This window comes from Sparus aurata, chromosome 1 (assembly GCF_900880675.1).
Source record: "Sparus aurata chromosome 1, fSpaAur1.1, whole genome shotgun sequence".
Lineage (NCBI taxonomy): Eukaryota > Metazoa > Chordata > Actinopteri > Spariformes > Sparidae > Sparus > Sparus aurata.
In genome coordinates, this window is record NC_044187.1 from 10,808,070 (window position 1) to 10,835,628 (window position 27,559).

The window sequence follows — 27,559 nt, forward strand, 5'->3', positions numbered from 1 at the left end:
AGTCCCCAATCGGATGAACAAATGATAGAAATGTTGGCTAAAGTCTTCCTCAAAACCCTAAAAGGATTTAATTTCATGTAAAAACTGGGTCAAACTTGAGCGCTATAACTCAAAATACATGAACAACTGTAGAAAATGCATTGTTTAGTCTCCAGTCTGAAGTTTCTCTCTCCTGACGCCACCCTGTCCTCCCCTCTTCTGCAGTTCACTTTTCTTCCCCTCCCCTTCTCCTTGTTCCTCTTTCTTTATGCAGAAACACGTCCCTCCCCCTTCTTTTCAGTGTCTTTCATGCTTTTCACGTTTTTCTTTTTTTGTGTGTGTGCCTCCCCCTCAGTTTCTACCTCCTCCTTCTCGCCGAACATTGTACTCACGCCCCTCCCTCACTTCCTTGTTTCACTTCGAGCAAAAAAACCTCTAACTCTTCCCCCTTCTGTCTGTTAAAGATTAAAAGTTTGCTCCCCATTCTTGCACATTTTTCCAAACGCTCCGCCCGTGATCTTTTTGTGCCTTGATGCCGCGAGCTTCCTGCTTGTCTCCCCCTCTGAGCTTCACTGTGCCCTCCTCCACTTCCCCCCTCCTCTCTGACCTCCCCTCCCTCTCTACAGCTCAGCGTCTCTCTTCCTGAGCTCACTCTGACGTTGGCGTTCGCGTTGACTGGCCAGAGTCCGCGAGCTGAACACCCTCATCTTTATTTGATCCGCCGCCTTCCTCTGTCTCTCCCCGTTCCTCTCTCCTTCCCTCCCTCTTCTCTCCATCTCTGCAGCTACTCACCCATTCATTTCTGTCCGGCCCTGAGGGTAAGTAGCCTAGAAAATATTTAACAGTTGACTGAGTTTGCTTTGACATGTCAGCACTGACGCACACACACACACACACACACACACACTTAGGAAGTGTAATGCATTTTCAGGAAGCAGCTAAAAGTGTGCAACAGGCACTCGAACCCACACACACACACACACACACTCAGAAACGTGGCTGTTATTAAGTAAAATGAGTGCTTGTGAAATAACCGCCTGTGATTGGGGATGTTGGTCTTTATTTCCTGGGCGTGTGTGTGTGTGTGTGTGTGTGCTCGAGCTGAGGAGTTTGTTTGAGGCGTGTGTGTGTGTGTGCCACCCCTTGACCTGCATCATTCCTCTCATACCTCTGAAAGTCTGGATTTCATTAGCACAACCTGAGCGAGATAAGCCAAGAGTGTTTCTCTGTGCAGACGGTTATAAATCAGCTGGTGGTGTGTTTTTTCTCCTCAAAGTACCTCAGATAGTCTGGACCGACTCTGATAAGACACTTCTGTCAGTTGAATTATAGTTTGTGTCGTTATCTGTCTTTTCTTTCCTCCTTTTTTCTTCTTCTTTGTAACACAAATCTTGTAACTTCTGTTTTTTTGTTTTTTTTTTCCAGACCTGCTATCAACTGTTAGCCCACCAGCTTCTGGTTCCTCACACCACTTCCTGGTCTTGTCCCTCACGTCTGATTGGCCATGGCGTACCATAGCTTCCTGCTGGAACCAATTAGCTGCCACGCCTGGAATAAAGATCGCACCCGTGAGTCTGGCCGCCGTCTCCCGATTGGTCACTCGAGGCCTCTCGCCTCATCTCCTAAACCGCACACTCACATCATGGAACATCTTGCTTCATGTGGAGTCTGCGCCAAAGAACAAACAGTGTAGCGGGCGGAGGTTTGTGATTGGCTCCCAGGTGGGAGAAGGTATTTCCTGTTTCCTGTTACAGTGAGGGTGGCGTCTGGGGGCCTTACTGAGAGGCTCTTGTGCTCCGTTAGCTTCGGGGAAACTAATGCCATATTTGGCTGTTTTGATCAGGCCCTTCGGTTTCTGGGCAAAGCGGATGTGAGAGTCAGCCGTGGTTGAGTCGCAGAGTCACACAGTTGTAGTTTCACTCAACTTACAAGCCGAACACTTTTTTTGTTGGCTCAGCTCGCAGGCTGAAGGCTGACAAAAAAAAAAAAAAAAACGCACACTGAAGCACCCACACTGCTGCTCTGAGACAAACACTGCGTCTGACTCATCTGCTGACTAAAACATGTACAGGGTTTGCTACATTGAGGGAAGGAAGGTCGCAGTTCATGCACATTGTCTATTTAAAGATACAGTGTGTGTTAGTGTGTGTGTGTGTGTGTGTGTGCGTGCTGCCTGCAGGCACACACATACTGTATTTCTGTGTTTCTCTAGTTTTTCTCTCTTCTCATGCACCCAGTCAGCTGCTCTGTGTTCCACTTCGCCGATCACTCCCTTCATGAACTTCTCCTGTCGATCATTCTGTACTCTGTCCTCACATTGATGAACTTCCTGTTTGCGAATGTGAATGACTCGAACTGCTCTCTCGGCTGATGCGTGGTGCACTTAAATGTGTTTTTGGTGTGCCCCAGAGATCGCCCTGTGCCCCAACAACCACGAGGTCCACATCTACAAGAAAGACGGCGCCAAGTGGAGCAAGATCCACGAGCTGAAGGAGCACAACGGGCAGGTGACAGGTGAGCGAGGCAGACACTCACACAGGTGGATTTATGGTGATGCACTTCCTGTTGCTAAATAGATACACGTCCTTTAACATCCCAGCTGTCTTGTCCAGAGGTACCAGATAAACAAAGTAAAAGATTTAAAGAAACCGTTCAGCATTTTGGGAACTACTCCCCGAGTTAGATGAGAAGAATTTAGGTGAAACTGATTTTTACAGCGAGCCTGGCTCAGTCCAACGGTAACAAAGTCCACCTACCAGGGTGTCTAACTTGTTTTTCACAAAAACCAAAGTGTAAAATGACACATTTTAGCATTTCCCCCTGTTTCCATGCTAAAGGAACAACAGCACTCCACATTATCTCTCTAACACAACTTTTATTTTGGAGGGGTGTACTTCCAGTTTTCGATGACATTTAGCTCTCGTTCCTTTCGAGCCTGAATGAATTTACTTCAAATCTCTTGGGACAAAAGAGATTAATGAAATGTCATGTAAAGAGTTCTTCACAATCTTCACAAGCATATTAAAAAAAAAAAATTTTTGTAGTGTTCCTTTAAATATATTATCATAAACACATATTGTTTCAGAACTTCACTGAGAATCACTGAGTTTCTTTCTGTCGCAGGCATCGACTGGGCTCCAGACAGTAACCGCATCGTGACCTGTGGAGCCGACCGTAACGCCTACGTGTGGACCCTCAAGGAGGGCGCATGGAAGCCCACCCTGGTCATCCTCAGGATCAACCGCGCCGCTCGCTGTGTGAGGTGGTCGCCACGAGAGAACAAGTTCGCTGTAGGCAGCGGCTCACGCCTCATCTCCATCTGCTACTTCGAGCAGGAAAATGACTGGTGAGGTTTTGGAGGAAAACACTTGCTGATTCTAAATTATACAGAAGAATATTTAATATCAGATTTTTTTTCATGTCTTTTAAGATCGTACTGCTCAAGGTGGTGACTTTCACTTTTACCAGAGTGAGACTTTAACACGATATCTACTCAAGTATGACTTTTTACCTACAGGTGGGTGTGTAAACACATCAAGAAGCCGATCCGCTCCACCATCCTCAGTCTGGACTGGCATCCCAACAACGTCCTGCTGGCTGCTGGATCCTGTGACTTCAAATGCAGGTACACAGATGTGTAACTTCACTTGTGAGGACATTTTAATGACTATACTTAACACCTACAAGCACCTACAACCTGCTGGGACTTCTGTCTACTCTGTACGGGTGGCACCAGTTTATTTTTGTGTATGTGTGACAGCTGTTCCCTATTTGAACCGAGGCTCTAAGGATGGAAAAGGTTTCTACTTATGATCGAATGAATAAACTTAAATTCGCTCAGTTGAAGTCTTGTAGTCCACAAAACATTTGTGGAGCTTCACAGAAAGACAACGGCCTCGGGGCCTCCGGAGACTTGGATTGAACCGTAGCCATTTTGTTTTTGTTAATGTCTTTAAAACAAGTCCCCAGCTACTTCAGTTGTATAGGAGAATGCCATAACACTGTTTTGCTGTGAAGCTCCAGAAATGTTTGGTGTACCACGAAACTTCACCCGACTCTCCGTCTGCTTGAGAATGAGGAGAAAATGACCAAAATTTCATTTTTGGGTGAACTTTTCCTTCAACCCCTCTGAAGCTGTTATCCCACAAAACACTGTCATCCCTTCATACGCACTGAGCTGATGTTCACAAACAGGAACAGAAGAAGTGCACGACATGAAGACGGCATGTCATGAATTATGAATAGAAATTCATGCGGCTCTCCCAGTTCATAAATCAGCCATTGTTTCCAACCTCTTTGACTCGTCTTTGTGTCTTCTTCACACCCTGACCCCTCTCGCCCACAGGGTCTTCTCAGCCTACATCAAGGAGGTGGAGGAGAAGCCCGGCCCGACTCCCTGGGGCAGCAAGATGCCGTTCGGGGAGATGTTGTTTGAGTCCGGAGGCACCGGAACTGCTCAGGCCGAGGGTGGAGGCGGTGGATGGGTGCACAGCGTGTGCTTCTCGCACTCCGGCAACCGCCTGGCCTGGACCTCCCATGACTCCACCGTGTCCGTCGCAGAGGGAGGCAAGAGTGGCACGTAAGAGAGGGCTGGGCAGCGTACCTTTGCGTGTGTGTGTGTGTGTGTGTGTGTGCGCACACTCTGACCTTTGCTGTGACTCCACAGGGTGAACAGTCTGAGCTCTGAGACTCTCCCTCTGCTGTGTGTCACCTTCATCACTGAGAACAGCTTAGTGGCAGCTGTGAGTATCTGACATCTGTCCAGTATCTGTTTTTCTTTCTCACTTCAACATGTTGAAGACCAACATTAATAATAACTTTCCAGGACACTAATGGTGATATCAGAGACACCAGCACGCGTTACATCATCTCTCCCTTTAAAGCCACCATGTGTATAACTTTAACTTTTTATCTTTGGCGCCTCCTGGTGGTCGTCATTCATAAAGCTATTGTGACAGATTTGGACAATCAAAAACCAGCAAAATACTTTGAAAGATTTTACACATAGCAGTGTGGAACTTTCTGTCTATAACTCAAGATAACAACAGTCACAGGTGACAATCAAACCTCACGTCGCCGTACTGATGTTATCTCACGCGTTTGTGATCCTCCAGGGCCACGACTGTTACCCGGTGCTGTTCGTGTACGACAGCGCCAAAGGCAGCTTGACGTTTGGCGGCAAGCTGGACGTTCCTAAGCAGGCGGCCCAGAAGGGCATCAGTGCTAGGGAGCGCTTCCAGAACCTGGACCGTCGGGCCTCAGAGACCCAGAGCACCGAAAAGGACCTGAACACCCTGCACAAGAACAGCATAAGGTCAGGAGAGAAAATACAACTCATGAAATAATAATGAACAACTTGCACTCTGATTTTCACATATTTTAACAATGCGCAGCTTCATCGTCTCTGTTTAAAGAGGTTTGTTTTACTGCGACCTCCATGTGTGTGCACAGAGTTTGACTTGTCTCAAACTATATTTCAGTGAGATCTCAGTGCTGGAAGGAGGAAGAAGCCAGTGCACCAAGTTCTGCACCACCGGCATGGATGGAGGGATGGGCATCTGGGATGTCAAGGTAAGTAATAAACACAGACGTTTGTTTGCTGGGTATCCTGCTGACATGTTTTCCAGGACGTGATTTTGAAAATCTTTTGAAATCTTTAAACACTGTTTTTCAGTCTCTGGAGTCTGCGATGAAGAACCTGAAGATCGTCTGAGCTGAAGTTTACATTACCCCGCACAAACTATATCAGCTCCTGGAGATATGAAGAAAACTGCTGCCTTATTACACAAAGCTTCTCGGCCTTATCTTAATCAGGTATTTTTTTTTATAAACGAGTTAAACGATCAGACTCAGGTCAAACAGTGTTTGTAATCTCTCTGAGGCTCCTTTGTGAGCCTGTTAAACTCGACGCTGTATACAGAGTTGACTGACCACCCGTCTGTAAACGGTACTTAATGAGTTAGATTAGTGTGATCGCAGAGAGCTCGGTCTGAGCTGAACGCTTAAAGCTGGAGTTTTATATAAATCATGATGAAGGGCTACAGTGTTTGTTAAAGCTTATGCTGGTCATAATATGCATTTAATAAATGATTGCTGTTACAGTATCCGATAGTGCTTTGTTCTTTGTTCTCTGTGTGTGTGTGTGTGTGTGTGTGTGTGTGTGTGTGTGTGTGCAAATGTGGAGGTTTGACAACAAGATTAAGTTCATTTTTGCCATTAAAAACAGCAGTTAAAGGATAAATTCACCCAAAAATGTTATTCCAGTCAGTATCTCTTCAACCGCATGCCGATTTGAACTATGCAAAGTTTGCAGTCCACAAAAACAGAATGGCTCTGTTGAGCTCATCCGGTGTAATCTGAGTCTCCAGAAGCCATGAGAACCAAAACAGGAGATTTAAAACGCGTCGCTTTGATCAGGAAGATGTCACTATTATAACGAGAACATGGGTCACCATTTAGTATAGCACTGAACATTGGGATGTTATGTTTCTGATATGGTATCGAAATGTATGTTGTGTATAGTTAAACTGAAGGCTCCCTTTTCACAGGGAAAAGCACAGTTCTGTATTCACAACATTAGCGTTGCACTCAGATTTCTACATGTGGATTCTCAGTGTTGCTTTAAGTCCAAGCTTCACAAGTCAGACCTTGTCACTTCACTTATGTTCAAATCTGGCCCGCCTTTAAAACAAAAGATATATAGTTGAATGGGCCTGACCTGCAGCTTATTGTATAGTTTGAACTGATTTTTGAAATATTTATTTCGAACATGTACATTTCTTGTTTAAAGAAAAAGACCATGAACAAACAAACCAACAAAAGAATAGTGCATAAGAAAACAGTAAAGTCTAATCACATGTTCAAAGAGTGTGAAGAGGTGTGAATGTATCCAGTTCATTAACCTTTAGTTAATAACTCAGCATACGCTTACTTATGTAATCATAATTTATGAATACATAAATAAATACATTTGAAATATATGTATTTACATATATACAAACATATAAGTATATATGTATAAATATAAATAAATGTATATGTAATTTTTCAACTATTTATCTCATATAATATAACTTACATGTTGATTTATTTTGTTCTCTATAAACATGTAGTACTGCCCAAATTAATTATAGGTGTTATTATAATTTAAGTATTTTCCAGCCCCCACTTACCCTTCACCATGCATATCTACATATGCACATATACATACATACGTTCCTATCAGCAAATGATAAATAAATAAATGAACAACCAGTACAGTAACCATCATAACCACCTAGTGAATTTTACGATACAATATAATACGATACGATATGATACAAAACGATACTTTACGATATTCTTTATTGTCTGCATAGGAAATTTGTCCCGGTTTCAAATGCTGCGTAAATAAATGCCTCCAAGTTACAGTGAAATAAATCACATAAAAAAAACAGTAGCAGCTGTGTCAGTCACAGTTAAATTATAAATTGCACATCAGAAATATTTGCAGTGTCAAACCTTAGATTTAAGTTTAAATGTAAACACGTGAGAAATCATGTTTTTGTACGTGTGTTTACGCCGTGGACGCGCCTGCAGCTCCCCCCCGCGGTGGGAGCGGGGCACTGCAGGGCGCAGGAGCAGCTCGGCTCAGACTCCCACAGCCGTGAATCAGCCCGTCAGAACATGATGTGGCAGCCTTCAGTGGCGGAGCACAGCCCTCCTCTCCTCACCGAGTCGTGATGAGCTGAACCGGCGGCAGCAGAGAGAGAGACAGAGACAGAGACAGAGAGAGAGCACCACCACCACCATCAGCATCAGCAGCTCCACCATCAGCACCACCATCACCATCAGCACCGAGCAGGAGGAGAAAGCAGGCTGTCTCCCCTCAGAGACCATCTCTCTCTCTCCCCCCCCCCCTCTCCCTCCCACCCTCCTCTCCAGACGCCCACACTTCCGGACTGGAGCCTCTGGAGGCAGCTGGGTTTCGGGATGCATCCGTCTCCCCCCTGGTGCTGCCTGAGATGAGGATAAGACGACGACGCGCTCCCGGTTGACGTTTACATTAGACGCGTTACAATCCGAGCAGGAGTCACCAAAAAGAAAACAACCGCGGCGGCTCATCGCTCCAACACTCAGGAGAGAGAGAGAGAGAAAGAAGGAGAGAGAGAGAGAGAGAGAGAGAGAGAGAGAGGAGGTCCAGGGGCTTTGGCCACACTGTCTGTCTGCTGTCAACTGTTGCTGATCCCCCACTGTAAATGAATCTTGTAAGGTAGGTTGAGAGGAATTCGTGACATCCTTGTTCCAGCATGAGAAACGTGTGTGTGGTACAGGGATTGTAATGATGAGCATGATGAGGATGAGGATGATGATGATGAGGATGAGGAGGACAACATCTACATTTCAACATATCTCACAACTGATGATGTAATAATCTTGTAGCCCAGGGTTTAAAAGCTTGACAGGCATTATTATTATCACACACACACACACACACACACACACACACACACACACACACACACACCTGCCTCCTCCCTCCTCCTCCTGCTCATCATCATCACCATCATCATCATCATCATCACCATCATCATCATCATCATCATCATCACCATCAGCATCATCTTGCTGTCTCTTCTGTTTGTCTGTCTTGAAACCACACAGCAGGCCAACCACATCTCTTCTTCTTCCTCCTCCTCCTCCTTCTCCTCTTCCTCCACTCGCATGTGAACTAAGCTGTCTCTGAGTTCATGTGCTGATCGCTGATGTTGCCTCATGTCAGCAAATAGCACATGAGAGCTCAGGGAGACACCTTTCAACATGTCCTGTTTTATATTGATATTTAATTTACTCGGGTGTAAAGCAGAGAAAAGCAGGAGATCCTCATAATCTGCGAGGCTGGAAGCAGCAAATCGATCATCCAAATGATCCCAGCGTGTTTGATTTGTATTCTTCCTCACACATGAAATCACGTGGACTTCAGTGTGTCGTCATGCTGTAGGCCGAAGGGAAGAAGTTGTGGGCAGGGGACCAAATCAAAGTTTTACTGAGTGTCACGTGAGTTTGTCCCGCAGCTGTCATGTTTCAGTCGCTTCAAGGATGTTGGATCGTATTCAAAACTGTGACGACGTTTGCTTTTTTTGCCTTCGTTCTCGTATGCACATCGGAACTTAAACAATTAATCGATCAGCCGATGAAAGAAAATGAGTCATCAGCTTCAGCCAGAACATAAAGGCAAATCAGGACATCGTTCCGCCATGGTTTCCTTTTAGTCGTAAAGTTTATTGTTGAACTGTAACAGATTCCTCCATCTGTTACACATCTTTGTCACAAGTGTTTAAGAACCACATCTGAATGATCATTGCATAAAAATCAATGTATATCGACAGATATATTCTTTTTTTTTAACTTCCTAATGTACGCATCAGCCCAGAAATCATGTATCCTTTGGGCTCTAATTAATAGATAAGTCATAAAGCAAAACAACAAACAAAACAATAACACAATATGAATAGATTCACCACTAACCTGTTCATTTGTATACAGTCCTGCCACTATGACAGTAACAGATACAGAAAAGCAACTAAATCAATAAAGCTGTGATTGCTCCTCAACACTGACCGACCCCGATCATTGATTATGTTTGAGAACTGATTAATAGTGAAAGGCGTTCACACAAGATAAACAGTAAAAATTCTTCAGTTTAAGCTTTACAGATGTGAAGATTTGACGCATATTTTGGGGTTTATTGGTTTAATCCCTCCTCATTATTTAACGCTAAAATAGGAAAAAAATATGAAGAAGTCTTTGAGACGAGGTGGCAACAAGTGACGGATATTTCCTCAAGCGAGTTAAATTACAGCTCATATTGTTCCGTTTTCTTTTTCCGCTTATCCGTGAGGGTCGCGGGATGTTGCCGCTTTTTCCCCCCTAAGGGGTTGCGGGGCTTACTGGGGCCAAATCCAGTTTCACTCTATGGGCGTAGGCCAGGGTTCACCCTGGATGAGTTGCCAGTTCATCGCAGGACCCTTACTGATGGCAGTGGCTGCCTTCACACAAGGTGCCAACTGCACATCAGGAGCAACTTTGGGGTTCAGTATCTTGCTCAAGGATACATGTAGCTCAGTCCTGCCCTGGGGAGCCGAACCAGTGATCTTCTGATCACCAGTCAACCAACTCTACCCACTGAGCTACAGTCTCATATTGTCTGAAACCCAAATATATTTAATGTAAAGAGATACAACAGAGAAAAGAAACACATCACGGTACCAGAGAATATTTGGCATGTTGTGCTCGATGAATGATTTAAAAGATTAACTATTATAAAAATTGTTGCAGATTCATTTTCTGTCAATCGACTGATCGATTATCTAACTTTTTTTCTGCATTCTATTACTATATATATATATATATATATATATATATATATATATATATATATATATATATATATATACTTGTGTAAAGAGCAGGACTTGCTTGACCTTAAATAGGCTGTGGTATTAATTTAGTGTCCATCATTAACTGGACTGAGGTTTTTGGTCTTCATGGGTCAAGAAGACAAACACGGCGTGCCCTGCGTCCGTCCTGCTGTCGTACCAGAGGAGTCGTCCTGATGTTTCTGCGGCTCTGCTCCTCTCTGTCCAGTCAGTGTGTCTCTCTGCCTGCTGGCCTCTGGCCTGCTAATTATCAGCCAGCTTGATAAAGTCATTAATGACCCGGCCAAGCCTGCTGGGCCTGGCACTGACACACACACACACAGAGGGAGAGTCCGTCAGACAGTGCGAGGCCAGTGCTGGACGCAGGGCGAGGGAGCCTTTTTATTTGGGACAGGACGGTGTGTTTCTGGGCTGTGTCAGTTAGTATTAATAACTCTGGATGAGTGTCAGTCTAAAAACAGCTGCTTCAGGAACGGGGGAGCGTAATGTCGAAGAAAGAGGAAAGAGGGGATGTTAATCTAGAGATCTCTTCTCCATGATTGTCATTATTATGGGAGGTGGATTTTGAGCCTTCTATTGCCACTACTTCCGTTTTTGTCTCCCGTATCTTACGGAGAGATCAGGAGTGTCATGTTCATGATTTAAAGAGGTTTGAGCGGACGTGTGGGAGGAAAACATCATGTTCTACTGTTTCACACTGTTGCGCAACAACACAGAGAAATAAGATGGACAGGTAAGGGTGATACCACTCCGCTCGGACTGAAAAGTTTGTGAGATTCTGTCGTCAGTTTTATCTTCCTCCCTGAGGAGATGGCACATGAATGCACAGCCTCACGTTTGTGTTTCTGTGTGTGTGTGTGTGTGTGTGTGTGTGTGTGTGTGTGTGTGTGTGTGGATGGATGATGCTGCTCGTTTGATCTCTGCTGTCTCTACTTTCTGCTGAAGGTTTGGAATGAATGAAGTGATCGTCCTATTCTCAGAAATTCACATCAATGAATTTTTAATTCCAGTGGTATCCCCTTTGAAGGCTGCTGCTTTCTCATTCTGAGTCTTAGAACAATGTGTGTGCGTGTGTGTGTGTGTGTGTGTGTGTGTGTGTGTATGTGTGTGTGTGTGTGTGTGTGTATGTGTGTGAGAAAGAGACAACGCTAAATCTAGGTCTCTTATGAAATCGGGCTCTGCAAGATGCAGCATAAAAACAGGGAGGGGTTGTGGTTTGTGAGTGCATGTGTGTGTGTGTGTGTGTGTGCGTGTGTGTTTTGTGTGTCTGCACAGACGTCTTTGTCCATTTGCCTTCCTGCATGTTAATTTAATCATGGTGAAGCAGAGAGGAGACATGCTCAGGGAACAGGAGAGGGAGATGGAAGAGATGAGCAAGGAGAGATGAAAGAAACGAGGAGGTTTCTGGTGTCGAGAGAAGAAAAAAAAGACAATCCCTGCTCGGAGGTTTCCATGACAACAGTGACATCACTGACAGAGCTGTTTGTTTGGGTTTTGGTGAAGTCTTCAGAGATTACATCTGAGTATACATACATACGAGTGTGTGTGGTTTTTTTTAGTGTGTGTGAATATGCGGGCATACCTGGACACGTGAATTGTTTATGAAAGAAATCAGCGGGACAAACCTCCCCAGGTTCAGTCGGTCCGTGGTTACCCACTGTTGCCAGGCAACAGCAGTCATGGCAACAAGTTGAAGCATGATCTAGCGTTGCTAAGCCAGAGGAGAGGATGGGGTGAAATTTTATGAGCACCACCGAGATACAAATGGGTACAAATATTAAAGATGTTCCACATGGCTCGAGGACATTAAAGGGGTGTTTCACTGCCGGAGAGATGGTTTTCTCACGGAGCTGGGCTGTGTCTGCTGCAGAGAGAGGATGAAATAAATACACTGGTGTAACACGACCAGAGGAAACAGAGAAAAGGGGACTCTGATATACACTTTTTGCTCAAAAGGAAGGAAAAATTGAATAACATAACAGAACATCGACGCTTCCACTGGTACTGTGAGATTAGCGGCGCTTGGTTTTCACTCGTCGGGTTTGAAGCAGAAGAGATGACGACCCGGTCACAAACTTTCTCATGTCACAGCTAAACTGTAGTTTCTGAAAACAATATGGACAAGAAATGTACGCAGTGTCATGACAGATTCTTGGTTTATAGTTCATCAGCACTGCCTAGTTTGATTGAAGCGTTTAATTTGATGGGTTTGGTGAGCCGCCCCTCTCTTGATCCATCTGTCCATGAAGGCGGGCAAACAAAAAATTTGGCAGTAAACAACAGCTGACGTCAGATGATGTGTTTTACATCATCTAGTGGAAGTTTCTTTTATTAATTAAAAATGAATCCCTTATGATTCCTACACATGCTACTCTTAAAGGGTAACTCCCAAAAAAAGGGTTAATCTGATAAATTGCCTCGAGTGATGTCACTTAGAGGTTGCAAGTTGCATTGTGGGTAATGTAGCCGTCACACGTGTTGACTCATTAACGACAAATGATAAATAAAAACAAATGTTAAATATGGACGCAGCAAAGCCTTTTTTTAATTCCACGCATTCTTCTTTCTTTTTAAAACCTGGCGCCTACATTACCCACAATGCAATTTAGCCACAGAGTGACATCACTGGAAGCATTTCATCGTATTACATGCAGCTTCCTCTGGAGCCATAAAAAGGCTTTATACTACTTTTTCCACATATAAGCTCATGTGGAATTAGTGGAGTTACATTTCGAGACAGAAATCAGTTACATTGCTGTTTGTTTTTAATTATTTTTTGTATTATTTTCATCGTCTGTACACTGTGTCTCATCCATGTAACTAGATACCAAAGCTTTATTGAAATGTACAAAGTTAAATCTCTGCATTTGTGATGTTTCCAGGTTTATGAACAACCGCGTTCCTCCTAACAAGAGATACCAGCCCACAGAATATGAGCATGCTGCCAACTGTGCCACGCATGCGGTGAATGCACGCACACACACACACACACACACACACACACCACAGAAAGTGATGATTAACACGGACACACAGATGAAATGACACACTCGGTGAAACCATGAAATAAATCCAGCTGTATTACATAACAGACAAATGAGCGACACCTCCAGATTACACCTACATCCTGCACTAAATTTCAGTTTATCGTGCACGCTTCTCTGTTCTTATCTCCTGTTTCCTCTCTGTTATGAATTCATTTAGTTATGGATAATCCCCAGCCTGCTGGGCAGCTCCCTGTTGCACTTCCAGTCGGAGGACAAATGGGAGAAACTGTCGGCCTGGGTGTACGGGGCGGGGCTCAGCTCGCTCTTCATCATCTCCACCCTGTTTCACACCGTGGCCTGGAAGAAGAGCCACCTACGGTACACACTCACACTAGAACTCACACATTCCAAAAGCAGAATATGGACTAAATGGTTAAAGGATATAACAGGTGGTCCTGTTGTTCTGCAGCGATTGAGTTCTTTTTAAACGCTGTCCATCCCCTCACAGATTCACACTGGAACAAACGCACATCCCCACACTCCAGATTTGTTTTCACACTGATGCTGCGTATAAACAGTGTAACTCGGTTGTCATGAGGCTGTTTGGTCTCTCTCTTCAGGTCTGTGGAGCACTGTTTCCACATGTGTGACAGGATGGTGATCTATTTCTTCATCGCTGCCTCCTACGCCCCGTGGTAAACAAACTGACAAACTGTAAATGCAGTATATATCCGTGGAGAGTGTGTGTATACAGTGTCTGTAGTTATTTGTTCCTGTCTGTGCTTTCATCAGGCTGAACTTGCGGGAGCTGGGTCCCTGGGCGTGTCACATGCGCTGGTTGGTGTGGGTCATGGCCTCTTTCGGAACCACCTACGTCTTCTTCTTCCATGAGAGGTCAGTTCAGACGAGCATCGTTCTAAAAAGAGAACATAATCTGAGCTCAAAGGTCAATTAACTGTCTTTTTCTAATCTTGAAACTAAACTATAACACTGTTTGACTTATTGCTGGTGGTTTGAAATCGAATGATGAAAATCAATGCAGCAGAACTTGAGATGTCACCTTTTTTTTGTTTTTCCTTTTCAAAATCTGGCACCTACATTACCCACAATGTAATTTAGATTACATGCGGTTTCCTCTGGAACTGTAAAAAAGACTTTAATTTATGAAATTTGTGGCGTTCCCTTTAAAGGAATAATCTTCCATGCTTAAATCTCCCTTTCTACGTCAGGTATAAGCTCATGGAGTTGATCTGCTACACGGTGATGGGAGTGTTTCCTGCCTTGGTCATCCTCTCAATGGTGAGCGCTCTCATTTAGTCTCCCCTGTTGTCATTTAAGGTTATATTGTCTCCTTGTTGTGATGTCTTTAAAACTTCTTCTTCTTCTCCTTCTTTCTCTCCCCAGCCGGAACAGTCAGGGCTGTGTGAGCTGCTGGCGGGCGGAGCCTGCTACTGTCTGGGGATGGTCTTTTTTAAAAGCGATGGCATCGTCCCATTCGCTCATGCCATTTGGCACCTGTTTGTAGCGATGGGAGCCGCCATACACTACTACGCCATCTGGAAGTACCTCTACGCCCAGCCGCCCAATCAGGTCCAGACCTCCAGATGACATCACAGGAACTAGCTCGCGTGTTTGAGCAACTTCAAGGGGATGATGTGAGCTGCGTCCCAATTCAGGGGCTGCCTCCTTTGTAAAAACAAACACTGGACCTCCTCCACGTTTAGCCTCACAGTAACCAAAACTATGTTGCGTTCAGGTGATCCTCCTCAACTCGTAAAAGTCAAACACGTCCATGTTTATGACCAGGAAGTCGCAGTTGGCCAGCAAACACAACAGTTTTTAGTTCTTGGTGATTATACACTAATGAAAACATAGTTGTGGATATGATATTCCATTTCTGCTCATGGATCACTCCTCTAAATGCTACACACTGGACCTTTAGCATGCTGTGATGAGTTGTCATATGAGGGCGTTCAGTGGACCTTATGCCTGTCTGCCTTTAGTCACATCCTGCACTGGCTTTAGTGTGACATCCTGAAACATCCTGACCTCAAATACCTGATACATGATGTGATAGTTTCTGACTTTACGACTTGAGGAGGACCGCTGAATGCATTGATTGTAAAAAAAAAAAAATTTAAGTAGACACTCATAATAATAATGATAATAATAATAATAATACACCTGTTGTTTTTGTGTCAAAATGAAGTGTGGAGACTTTACATCGGGGCAACTTCTCAGCCTCTTGTATTTACTCTGGACTTTAAAGGGAGCAGCCTGTTAATTGGGATGCAGCTTTTTGTTTTTAACGGTCCGGTTTAGTTCAGTTTCCGGTTATTTTTTTCAGGAATTTTGGTTTCATTCCAATGATCAGGGGTTCAAATACTATTCTTGGAGATTTCTCCCTACGTGGTGCACATCCAGACTCAGTGTTCAGAAGCTGAATTGGAGGCATTGTCTTATTGTCACGAGGACGGCAATGTTTACAATCAGCTCACTTTACTATCATACTTAGTTTAAGGACATTATTTAAACTTTTATTATCATCATTAGCGAGTAGCTTCAGTGTTTTTTTAACATTTTTTTGTGTGTAAGTGATTAATGGGGACGACAATCTTTTAAACTCTGGTTGCAGCTGCACCAGATATCTTCACATCTCGCCGTACATGGATACAAATACTGTTTCTGAAAATGGAATCTGTGGGTTTGGCATCCGGCTGTTTCTGGTTAAATGAAAAAAAACGTCTTATTCTTTCACGAAAGGTCGACACGAACCCTTTCCATAATGACAACTAAAATGACAACCTGAGCCTGTCAGTGGCGAAAAACACTTCAAAGGAGCGATTCCTGAGCTTTGGCCAGAATTTGGGCTTACATCGTCCAAAATAGGAACTTACATTATCAACAGAAACATGTTTTACAATAGGCCCAACACAAGAGGAGATTCAGATAGCCCCTGTAGCTCCAGCTGGTCGATATCTGCCATCTGTTGTCATAATAAATGAAGAAAATGAACGAGATAAACGATAAAAGAAATGAAAAACTCAGGCTTAAAAATCTATTTTCCTTACTAAGGAAAAATCACCATCTAAAGAGCAGCACTTGTCAGGTACACTGGTGAAACGCTGCCCCCTGTGGTTTTGGCGATACAGCACCCTCGTATTCTGGCCACATTGTACAAATTATACCTTTACGTAGACATACAGTGGCGGTGCGCAATTGCTAGCAGGGATTATACCGCAGCCTGTTTCGTGTATCACCTATAACGTCCCGTTACAAAAAATGTTGTCCCCGTTAGTCACTTACACCCAAAAAACAGGGTCGAGCTTTAAAAGTACAGAAGTTACGCTTTAACACGCGGTGTCGTTTTGGCTTGATTATATTTAGGAGGTTGAAACATCAGTAATTTACTATTCCAATTCAGAGCGCTAGATAGTGTTATCACTGTTATTGTTATTAGTTGTGCTATCTACACTGTAGGACACTCTATGGTTTTAACAGCGGTCGTTCCAGTTGGTGATTTACTGTGATTTCCAAAATCGAGCATGACCGTAGAACCACCTTTTTACGTTGAACATATTCATGGTTTCAGTCTCGGGAGACTTTACCTGTGTGCTTCCACATTTTACCAGGCGCTACACAGTAGATTATCAAGTATAATTACTGAATTCTAATAGTTTACTGTCGTTGATTAGGTTTAGTAAGTGACGATGTCATCAGTACGATTTATACAGTATATATTTATCAATGACATGCGGTATGTGTTGACTTCATCTATATTTTCTTCTGATGTACTTATAGTGTCAGCTGATTATCTTCATCATCTTCAGCCTAACGCGTGGGACCCATTTGATAAGAGTTTATCAAAGCTACATGGTTGAACCTCAGAAGGGGGTAAAACCACGTTACGACTCAGCACTGCCAGACGACTGAATTACTGCCACAACCGATAGCACACTACTACCATAAACATCTCACACTTGAAAGGAAACTGAAGCTATAGTATTGTTGAACAATCCGGCCCAATATTAAGGCATCTCAGGTGTGTGTGTGCATGTGTGTGTATGCTTGTGTGAGTGTGTGTGTGTGTGTGTGTTTGTATGTATACTCTCTCTGACTCCCATGAATCCGAAGCCTCTTAATCGGCTGAGTCTATGTTTACACGTGAACGCATGTACCTTGAACACATCAGAAGTATATTTGAAATGTGTACGTACTCTTCGTGTTACGCTGTATGTGTCGGCACACGGTATATTGGACGGGCTTGTGTGATGTGATGAACGTGGCTAGAGGACCAAAAGGTCAAAGTATTCGTAGGTGTAAAAGAAAAAAAAAATCTGCTCCTGTTCGACATCTTCTCTCTGCTGCCTGTCTCTCAGGATTTGGATCATTCGGGCTTAAAGGCCCGTGAAGTTACATTCAAGGACCACTAAAGCAGCTCGGGGTTGTTTCGGCTGCAGCAACGAAAATCTGCATAAAGGATCAAATAGCTGTGAAGCTGCTTGTTCTTTAATGCTGGCACCGCTCCATACAGCTTCACTTGTTTACTCTCACCCCCCCTCCAAGTAGGGCAGCAAGTTTTTCTGCAAGCTGTATGTCTGGTTAATATTCCTAAAGTGACCAGACAGGAGAAAGATAGAAACTGACGCAGAAGCACGTCAGATGTTACAGCAGCGAATGTGTTCATAGGTTATAATGAGGAATTAGAAAGCATACCTTGGTTGTAAAATTAACAAAATCTGCATCAAAGCACACTGTGATGAACACTTGAATGTGCAGTAGTTCCAACAGTAGTACAGCAGTAGTACTTTCATCATGTAACATCCTCACAGTGTAGAAATAATTCTGTTTTTTTTCCAGTCAGAACTTCACAGACATACTAAGAATTCTAATTTTAAGGCAAATGATATCGCTGGTATGGGAAATGTAATGTGAAAGAAAAAAAAGAAGGTAAAAAGTTAGTGTATACAGTGATATTGAGGAGTAATAAAAGGCAGTATTGTCGTGATATATGTTGCACTTGATATTGTAAAAGCAGTATTGTAATTACTTCTTCACTGTTTAATAGCATTAATAGTACTGCTTTTACAATATCATGTGTAATATTACCTTTTATTACCTCACCATAAAGATTTATTGTTGTAGTTTTTCCCTAAAACTATCTGATTGTATTATTATTGTTATTGTATTAGGCACTGTTGTCACCTTCACCTAAATTTATTCCCTAAAGTATGTTTTTTTTTCATTTTCTCCTGTCGACCTTTCAAAATTCAAACGTGACAATCAGAAGAAGTTTTTAGCGGATTCACACCAAAAAATTGATCGTCATGTTCCTTAACTTCTGGCTGAATTTGACCTTTTTTTAAAATATATTCTGCTCACAAGCAGGCAAACAAAATTAGATCAAGCAAAGGTTTTTGGCAGGAGTGACAAATAATATCATCAAAGTGTTACAGAAGAAGTACGCACATGTTTAAAAAAACGGTCGGCTGTGCAGGAACCGTCTCCTTTTGCTGCCCCTGAACACATCCTCTGGTCTTTCACATTTCTAAACAACAAAAAGATTTTTGCAGTTACGACTTACCAACCAGCACATGAATGCATCATTACTCTGCAGGTTCAAAAAGAAAAGTCCTCCAGTGACAAAAAAAACACCATAATTTAACCAAATCCAATCATTATTTATTTAAAAAAATAATCTGGATTTAACAGAAACTGTGTTATTACCATTTAGTGTTTTATCCAACAGTAATTTAATGTCAGAACATTTATCATCACAGCAATCTGGAGATCCCGTTTGTCACATTTGGAATAAAACACTTCAGATACACTCTTTAAATTTATGAGTGAGTTTTAGTATTTGTTCTGTAAATGTTTACTTGAGCCTCTGAGAAACACCCAGTGATTGAGAATGTTTGGAGCACTCGGGGGTATTAACGACGGTGAAATGAAGTCTTTGAGGATTTGACGTGTGTCTGTCTTGTCTCGTTTCTTCTCTCTGTCTCATTCAGACATACAGTGCCCACCTGACTTTGTATGGAGTTTTATAAACTCTCCATGAAGCCTTCATGGACCCTCTGTACATTGTTTATAGACGCTCTGTGATTGTGGAGCTGCTGACTCTGTTCTCAGTGATTATATTATCTCATATTCTTTTTCTCTCTATATTTTTCATTCGGGTTTATTGTGTCCGTGGTGCTTTTGTGCTGTGATAAGCCTATATGATGCCAACAATGCTTTTATCTTTTCTATTTCTCTTGTAATAAAAAAAAGTTTTTCATGCAGTGTCTTCGTGGACTCCACATTTTTTAATATTTATTTGGGAGAAGAGACAGCTGAAGGTAAAACCGCAGCAGCGTTGTGCGAACTAGTCTGAAATATAAAGATATATTTGGATGCTGCAAAAACATTTTTATACGCATGTTGACAGAATGATCTGCAGATTAGATAAATTGTTAAATTCTTTCAACCAAATGTATTCAGAATAAATAAACCTTTTCAAGCCAATTTTAACTTAACCAAACTCTTGTGTTAAGTACACCGAGGTGAGTTGTAACTGATAAATTCAGGATCACATATCTAATTTAAGGTAGCATATAATTTACCATTTATTAAATATGATTATAAAGGTGCTTTGTGTGGATGTTTATTTATTTAAAATAATTAAATAGATTTAAAGTTCACTGTGTAGTTTGGGGGAAGAAATCTTTATTAGAGGAAAATTCAATCAGCCTAAACAAACTAAATAAACAAACTCTTTGTTTTCATGACCGAATAAACGAACTGACCTTAAAGGACAACACAGTTTCATATTCATTTACTTTGTTTATATGTGGCGGACCCTGCCACCTTTTTAGCATCGAACAGTGTTCTTGGCACCTCATTTTCCTCTGAGAACAGCTTGTTTATCCAGTTATGTAAGAAATACATATTTCTGAGTTTGTATTATTGATATGAAAATATGAATATGGAAATTCTGACTTTGAATTTTCTTCTCCATAACTAAGTAGTGTTCCTTTAACCAGTCTCATCCCTCAGGCAGATCTTTTAAATGAAAGCTTTTATTCTGTCATTGCAATTTTGAATCCAAGATGATTAAAACACGTCTGTCGTTTGGCACAAATCACATCTCATTACAGCTTGGAGAAGAAATTGTAATCAGAGGAGGAAGATCTTTATTGACTATTTCTTAAGCCTAAACAAACTAAATAAACAAACTGACTTATCAAAGTATTATCTGATTAGTGTATCTCAGTTTGTATTATTATTAATATAGTATTGTTTTACTTTAAAATGGGACCCTCAATATGCCGCCACCTCCATGTTGCGCTCGTACCGCCGGTGCCGCCAGGCGGCGCCCTCTCCGTGCACTCGGCTGCCAGAGCAGGTGCGCCGAGGTGAGGCAGCGCCGAACAGAGGCTCGGCTGTTTCCGCCGCGGCTCGGCAGTGAACCGCTGTGGATGTGGGAATGCGGTTGCCGGAGGCAGCGGGCATTGCTGGACACTCGGCGGAGATGTGCGCACAGACACCGGAGCCCTCAGCGGTTGGCTGTTGTCCAAGTTAGCGGGCTTGTTTTTGGGGGTGATGTGGCCGGGAGCCCCGGTGTCGCTCGGAACAGAGCAGCTGTGTGTGTGTTTTTTTAAAAATTCCACCCATTTTTTTCTGGGGATTTTTCTACCTTGTTGGGGGGGAGACGAAAATGAGAGAGAAGCCAGGAAGGATTCCCCAGCACCATGGAGCCACGCATTGCAGGCAGCGTGAGTACTAACGCAACAGACACCCAGAGGAAAGAGCCCCTCGGGGGGACTGGGCTCGCCACTGCCGGGTCGCACCTCAACTTTTTTTCCAGGACCTATTTTTTTATTGACGGGGGGCAAAGACGCGTCACAGCTTTCAACCTCCCTCGTAGTTTTAGAAAAAATCAAACGGCTAATGTAACGCGGTTGTTGTTGAGTGTTGCTCACGTGTGCGAACAGTGTTGACGCTAATTGATTGATAATTGTGAGTGTGAGTGTCCAGTGTGTGTGTGTGAGTGTGTGTGTCTCATTAGACACACCTGCTGGTCCTCAGAGGCCGGGGCTGCTCGCTGTTGCCGCCGCGCCTGACGACTCATCAGCGGATTAATTTCGGAGGATTTTCTCCTGCCTTTTGTTGCTACGGCGGTTGCTACTGACGACCGCGGAGCCCAGAGTCGTAAACAGACGGACGGGCAGTAAAAAAAATAAAATAATAAAGGGCAGAACCGCCACAAGTTCTGCTCAATGTTAAAAAAAAATATATAAAGCATGTCAAGTTTCCTCAACGCAGTGTTTGTTTCTGACCTTCTCGCAGTCTAGACAAGGACACGCAGCGAGTGGACAAGGTGCTGGAGAAGTTGTAGTGTGTGTGTCATGGTTGGGAAATGTAACACAACCTCCTCCCGGGTCACAAATGCAAAATTCAGGCCTCCCTCTCTCTCTGTTTTCTCCGTGTGTGTGTGTGTGTGTGGACGCCGGACGGGTTTGTTGGCCCCAGGATTGAGTTAACTGCGGCCAAGTAGCCAGATTACTGTGGATTAGCAGGCATTTAAAATAGTCACGTTATCCCACCAGAGCCCGCAGAGTCAGCTACGACAACACCTTTAAGGCTGCCTGCCAAAAATATTCGCTTTAAAAAAAAAAAAAAGGAAACCATACTCCTGTGTGAGTGGATAAACCCGCATGGAAGTTTGCAGTCAGCTGCTGACGGATGAGCTGGTGGAGGTCCTGATGTCACCTGCGGGAGAGGAGGAGGTGTCCGTCGGTCAGGAGAGCTCACCTGGAGCCAGGAGTGAAGCGTGACTCACCTTCTGCAGGGACATGAGCTAGAACCACACCTGATCAGATACATGACCTGGATGCTGGCAGACACAGAGCTATGGCAATTTACATTTAGGCTTTTTGAAAAATAAATGTTTTTAATAATTTGCATCAGCTTCAGTCCCAATTGAACACAATTTGAAGCTGCAAAAGATTAAAAATTAACCTATTAGAGCTCAATTAATACAAATAAAAGGTATTGCAATCAACAATCCAGGCACTCCAAACAAGGAGATGTATCAAATATAGGAAGTAAATATGAATAATAGAAGAAACCTTTATTATAGTGGCTAAATCATACAAAAAACCCCAACATATGCTAGAAATCAGACCTGTCTATTGAGATCAGATACATGACCTGGATGCAGGCAGACTTTATCATTTACAGTTTAGGATTTATTGAATCATTTACATCAAGTTCAAGCCAGGAAAAAACACACACAGTCAGTGAACAATTCAACCCAATTATAAGCGGAACAATGCAACAAATATCAAAACTATTAGAGCTCAATTGAATGAGTAATGATAACAATCCAGGCACTCCAAACAAGAAAACGTATTCAAGTTAGGAATTGAATATTACAAAATCTTCATTATGGTGGCTTAATCATAAAAAAAAAACACAGTCATTTGAAAAACAACATGGCTGGAATCAGACCTGTATATTGGGATCAATACGTGACCTGGATGTAGACAGACACAGAGCTTTATCATTTATAGTTTAGGATTTATTAAATAATTAACATAAAGTTCAAGCCAGGGAAAAAAAACACAGTCAGTAGTACACAATTTAACCCAATTAGAAGCTGTGCAATGCAAAACAAAAAAGAATTATTAGAGCTCAGTTAAATGAGCAATGATTCAAAAGATATTGCAGTTCATAAGGTAACAATCCACTGTAGTTGTATCTGGAAGAGACGACACGGTGATATAAAATTTTGATCACCCCCTAACATGTCATCCCCCCCAATATCAGTAATCAAACTGTGCTGTGTATGGATCATCAATATTTCTGTCTGTGGCGATGTAGTACGGACAGACCTTTCACTACAAATTATAGATTATAAACTAAATTATAGCCTTTATCCTCATAGAGCAGTGCCACCTTCATGATCAAAGTAAGAAGCCGTGATGTGTATTCGCTGGAGAGAAAAGGATCGTTGAGACACATTGCTGCCGGTAGTAGTCCTGTAGTGTTCCTTTAATATATCTATGATCAGTCAGTAGCATCTGTGCTTCTGAAAATTAACCCCCAGAACAAACCGCCTGTGTAACAAACTGGTTAAAGGGGTCAGGGGCCATCTCGCTGTTAAAGATGAACAAATCACCTCGTGTTTTCTTACATGTACGATCTTCAACGCTACAGTACGTCTTTATTGGGCTGTCACAAATTTTACCCTCCTTAAAATTGAAGCTTTATGTGATTTGGATATCTCACTAGGTCATGTTTTTGCTTTCAATAATATTTTGATTAATTATTCAGCCCTGTTAGTGATGATCACCCAACTCACAGCTCCTAGAAGATAACATGAGACGCCGGTTGAAAGAATCCAGTGAAGTCGACATCTGAAATCTGATATATCTGAAACCAACTGCAGTCACAACTTGACTTTTTAAAAGAGCAGCACAGTTCAGTTGCCTTCTGCGCAAAAAAAATCCTCCAGATTCTGCCAGCTTGAAGCTCGTACGCTGTCGAGGCCCAGAACTCTGCAGATGGTTCCCCAGGCAAAAAATATCTCTGGCAGGCGCTGAAGTGATATTGATTTGCAATTTTGACTCTGGTGTGAAAACAACTTAGTTCTGACAACAAATCATTAAAAAAGCTGAAAGCCACAGCAATGTTATCTGATTCCCCGAGGATCTGGAAACGAATCCGTCCTCGGTGATCCAGAACCCAGCACGGACTCTTCAGTTTGTGTTTAGGCCCGTAACTGAGGATCCATGATAATCAATTAATCATTTAGACTATAAACTGTCAAAAGCTGCTTGTCACAGTTTCACAGAGGCCAGAGTCATGTCTTCAGACTGCTTCTTTTGTCCGAAACCGTCCAAAAACCAAAGACTCGTCATCGACTGTAATACAAAGAAAACCAGCAAATCCATACACTTAAAGAAATGATATGCAAGAATTCTGCATTAAAGCGTCTATAAACAACTTTGTTAGTTATTTCATTGAGTTGTGTTCTTAATTATTCAAAATGTATTGTCTAAAGTTACTGAGTTGACAAGGTCGCCTGGTACTTCCAGGTTGGACTCGGAGGAAGGAACAGGACCAAACGTAACATTAATTAAACTAAAATATCATCAGCCATGGTGATTATTTAATGTGGGATCGTTTGTTTGCGTTACTCGCTTCAGTCAGATTACTGTACATTAGCCGTAAACTGGCAAGCAATGTCAACGTGTTTGAAAGCTGGCCAGAAACTAAGCTCAGCACTCACCAGAGACCCCGGTTCTTTCCCTTTCTAACGTTACGCTTATTAAGCAAAGTACGTTTCCGCTCCAGCTCCAGCGAGCAGTCAACATTAAGAGACGTAAACACCCGACAGTGGAGGTCATCTCCATGCATCACCGCTGCAGTCAGGTTGATAAACAGGAGTGCAGATAAATCCATCTTTTAATCCCAGAATTGTGAAAGGAATCCTCTCCCGTTGGTAAAAAGCTCCAGATCGGTGCAGAATCTCATGGAGTTAAATTACGGGTGTTTATTCCTCCAGAAGGAATGACTCTGCACACGACTTTGAGAATCTGAACAATAGCTTTGCCTTTTCCACCTGAACCTCCCGAACACGCAACACTCGGCAAATGTGTTTTTATAGACAAACCTCCAGCAGCAAGAAATACATATTGAGCTTTAAGAAAGCTGGAGCCAGAAAATATTTGACGTGTGCTGCTTGAAAATGACTGAAACAACTGAATGATTATCAGAATAATTAACAAAACTTTTTTTTTTCAGAGCTTCTCATCGTTGCATCTCTTTCTTAAGTAACATTAACTCTTCCTCTTTTCTTTATGCGTCTCCAGTGTGAAAGATGACAGTGAAATGAAATGAAAAGCATCTGACCCTCAACTATAAACTTTCACCTGGTGTGACAGTACTGACAGCATCAAGGTACACACACACACACACACACACACACACACACACAATATCTGTCATTCATCATGGTGTGTTTATGTTCGATACATTATACAAAATAGATTTAGAGTAGATTTTCTTTACCTTCCAGATCTACAAATGTTTCACAAGTAAGTGTAAGAGTTAACTGCGTGACCTTTTATGCATGGACTTTTTCATATGACTGCGTGTGTGTGTGTGTGTGGATATCTGAATCCTTTACGATGTATTCCTGTAAAGAGTTTTTAAACGCGTTTCTTCGTCCACCAGTTGTGGAGTTTGTGAAGCCAACAGCAGCATCATGTTCTACGGTTCTTCCTCCGGGGCCAGTATGTCCCTGCCGTCCAAGAGCCGCCTGAAACGTCAGAGCAGGACCTTCACACAGGTACACACACACACACAAAAACACACACAAAAATACACATTCCAATTTTGGTCTGAACTCTTTTAGTCCCAGGAGACTAACCTGGTTAAATAAAGGTCAAATTCAATGATGAGAACAAACATTGTAGCAAATATTAATACGTTTTTTTGTGAGAGCTTGGCAGTGTGCTAACACCTGCATTTGATGTATAACATATTGTGCCCTCTTCTACTTAAAGGATCAGTTCACCTATATTGCAAAAAATATCCTAAAAAACATTCACTTGCCATGTAGCTACCTATTTAGTTATTGTTTTATTTGCTACTTTTTTAAAATATCTAAATTCATTAGTATTTGTCGACCTTGATGTTGTTCTTGGATATTGTTTGAGGCCTTTAGTTTAAACCATGTCATCAGGGTCACTGTAGAGATCACAGTCTCCTTCTTTGTTCCTGACTAAAGAAACTACTGATACATTTTGTACAGACATTTATTGTCTCCAGAGGATGAATCACACTGACATTTGTGACCCTCTAACTTTCCCTGTAGTGCCACCATGAGGTTGACCTTTGTGGTTTTGTGTAGTTAAATATTGGATGATAGATTGCCATGACGTTTTCTACACAGAATCATGTTCCCCTGAGGATGAGCTTTACTAAACTGCTTTAATCTAGCATAATCAGTACTATAATGTATGTGAAGCCAACATGGAAGGGGTGGAAGTTGTATCTATACTGGGAGATAAAGGTATCAGATTCGGATCAGATCTAAAAGTGGATCAGTACATCTTTACTGTCTGTGATGAAGTGACAGAACATTCAGTATTGTTTGTCTGTTCACCAGGTGCTGTACCGTACTCTGAGCTACAGAGACCGTGTCCCAGTAGAAACTGGAACAAACACTCGTGGGGACCGGCGCTCGACGACTGAACCCCCAGAGCGACCGGCAGATGACCCGGCAGAACTCTCCACACAGAGCTCGGCCCCCGGGGTCCTGAAGATTTTTGGAGACGAAATCTGTGCCGGTGCCAACTACAAGAGCGTTCTGGCCACGCCGCGGTCCAGCGCGCAGGAACTGGTCAAAGAGGCGCTCGAGCGTTACTCGCTCAACAAGAATGCTGCCCACTCTTACGTCCTGTGCGACGTGATCGGGCGTCTGGAGGGGGGCGGCGGGATAGGAGGAGCGGGGTGGCGAACTGAATGTTTGCGTGCGCTGGGGGACAACGAGAAGCCGCTGTTGCTCCAAGAGCTGTGGAAGCCCCGAGAAGGACACGCTCGCAGGTTTGAGCTGCGCAGGAGAGCCGAGGTGGAGGAACTCAACGCCAAGGAGAAGGACACCATCACTGCTGGTGAGGAAACGCACACAAACACACACACACACATACACACACAGCAGCTGGTCTAATTCCCTTCCTTTCTTGACATGTCAAACTCAGCAGAAAAGCACAGCTCGTTACCTCCTCTGCAGTGAGTGTGTGTGTGTGTGTGTGTGCGTTTGTGTGTAGATGCTGAACAAGAGCTTTTCGACACAGTTATTATCTTGTAGGGAAGATTTTGTTCCTGGGTGATTACCAGTGGGGTTTTTTTAGGTGGAAGTGCTGTCCTGTGAGCACAGTGTTTCATTTTGGGGTTTTTATTAGAAACACACAGACTTGCTTGTGCAACTGAGCACTTAAAGAACACTCACACACACACACACTCAGACACACACACTCAGACACACACACTCAGACACACGCCCTCAGACAGTGCAGTGGAAATGCATGGACAGCTGGTCGATTGATTGAGTGAAAGCTGAATCCTGTGCGACCGGAAGGTGTGGATGTATGTGGGCACTCTACTGTTTTTATGAATGAC

General features: G+C 42.9%; 3 protein-coding genes and 1 long non-coding RNA gene across 9 annotated transcripts in view; 3 read left to right on the forward strand and 1 right to left on the reverse strand.

Moving 5' to 3' along the window:
* Window positions 1–609: 609 nt before the first annotated feature.
* On the forward strand, window positions 610–6,083 carry arpc1b (actin related protein 2/3 complex, subunit 1B). Its single transcript, XM_030433555.1, has 10 exons — window positions 610–797; window positions 1,405–1,547; window positions 2,389–2,493; window positions 3,103–3,325; window positions 3,497–3,604; window positions 4,325–4,558; window positions 4,646–4,721; window positions 5,094–5,293; window positions 5,460–5,550; window positions 5,654–6,083. Exons 2-10 carry the CDS (start codon window positions 1,484–1,486, stop codon window positions 5,690–5,692), a joined length of 1,140 nt encoding a protein of 379 aa, XP_030289415.1. The 5' UTR covers window positions 610–797; window positions 1,405–1,483; the 3' UTR covers window positions 5,693–6,083.
* A 1,493-nt stretch (window positions 6,084–7,576) lies between these two features.
* LOC115589576 (monocyte to macrophage differentiation factor 2-like) lies at window positions 7,577–19,669 on the forward strand. 2 transcript variants are annotated; one of them, XM_030430555.1, is made up of 7 exons: window positions 7,577–8,230; window positions 13,280–13,361; window positions 13,602–13,762; window positions 14,005–14,079; window positions 14,177–14,278; window positions 14,614–14,683; window positions 14,789–19,669. In XM_030430555.1, the coding sequence occupies exons 1-7, from the start codon at window positions 8,217–8,219 to the stop codon at window positions 14,990–14,992; spliced, it is 708 nt and encodes a 235-aa protein (XP_030286415.1). In that variant the 5' UTR covers window positions 7,577–8,216; the 3' UTR covers window positions 14,993–19,669. The 2 variants fall into 2 exon arrangements, with proteins under 2 accessions (XP_030286415.1, XP_030286424.1); XM_030430564.1 differs by lacking the exon at window positions 7,577–8,230 and adding an exon at window positions 10,526–11,130.
* Window positions 13,452–21,524, reverse strand: LOC115589587 (uncharacterized). Its single transcript, XR_003985548.1, has 2 exons — window positions 21,441–21,524; window positions 13,452–14,300 (listed from the first exon to the last, which is right to left on the reverse strand). It is a non-coding gene; the product is annotated as an uncharacterized LOC115589587 (long non-coding RNA).
* The window catches only part of radil (Ras association and DIL domains), a 29,309-nt gene continuing 22,512 nt past the window's right edge, over window positions 20,763–27,559 (forward strand). For 3 of the 5 annotated variants that reach the window (XM_030430485.1, XM_030430519.1, XM_030430511.1), the window contains exons 1-5: window positions 20,763–21,141; window positions 25,246–25,333; window positions 25,452–25,470; window positions 25,610–25,724; window positions 26,547–27,051. In XM_030430485.1, the coding sequence (XP_030286345.1) occupies window positions 25,460–25,470; window positions 25,610–25,724; window positions 26,547–27,051 (631 nt within the window). In that variant the 5' untranslated portion in view covers window positions 20,763–21,141; window positions 25,246–25,333; window positions 25,452–25,459. The remainder of the gene's footprint in view (window positions 21,142–25,245; window positions 25,334–25,451; window positions 25,471–25,609; window positions 25,725–26,546; window positions 27,052–27,559) is intronic. The other 2 variants (XM_030430502.1, XM_030430494.1) reach the window with 2 other exon arrangements.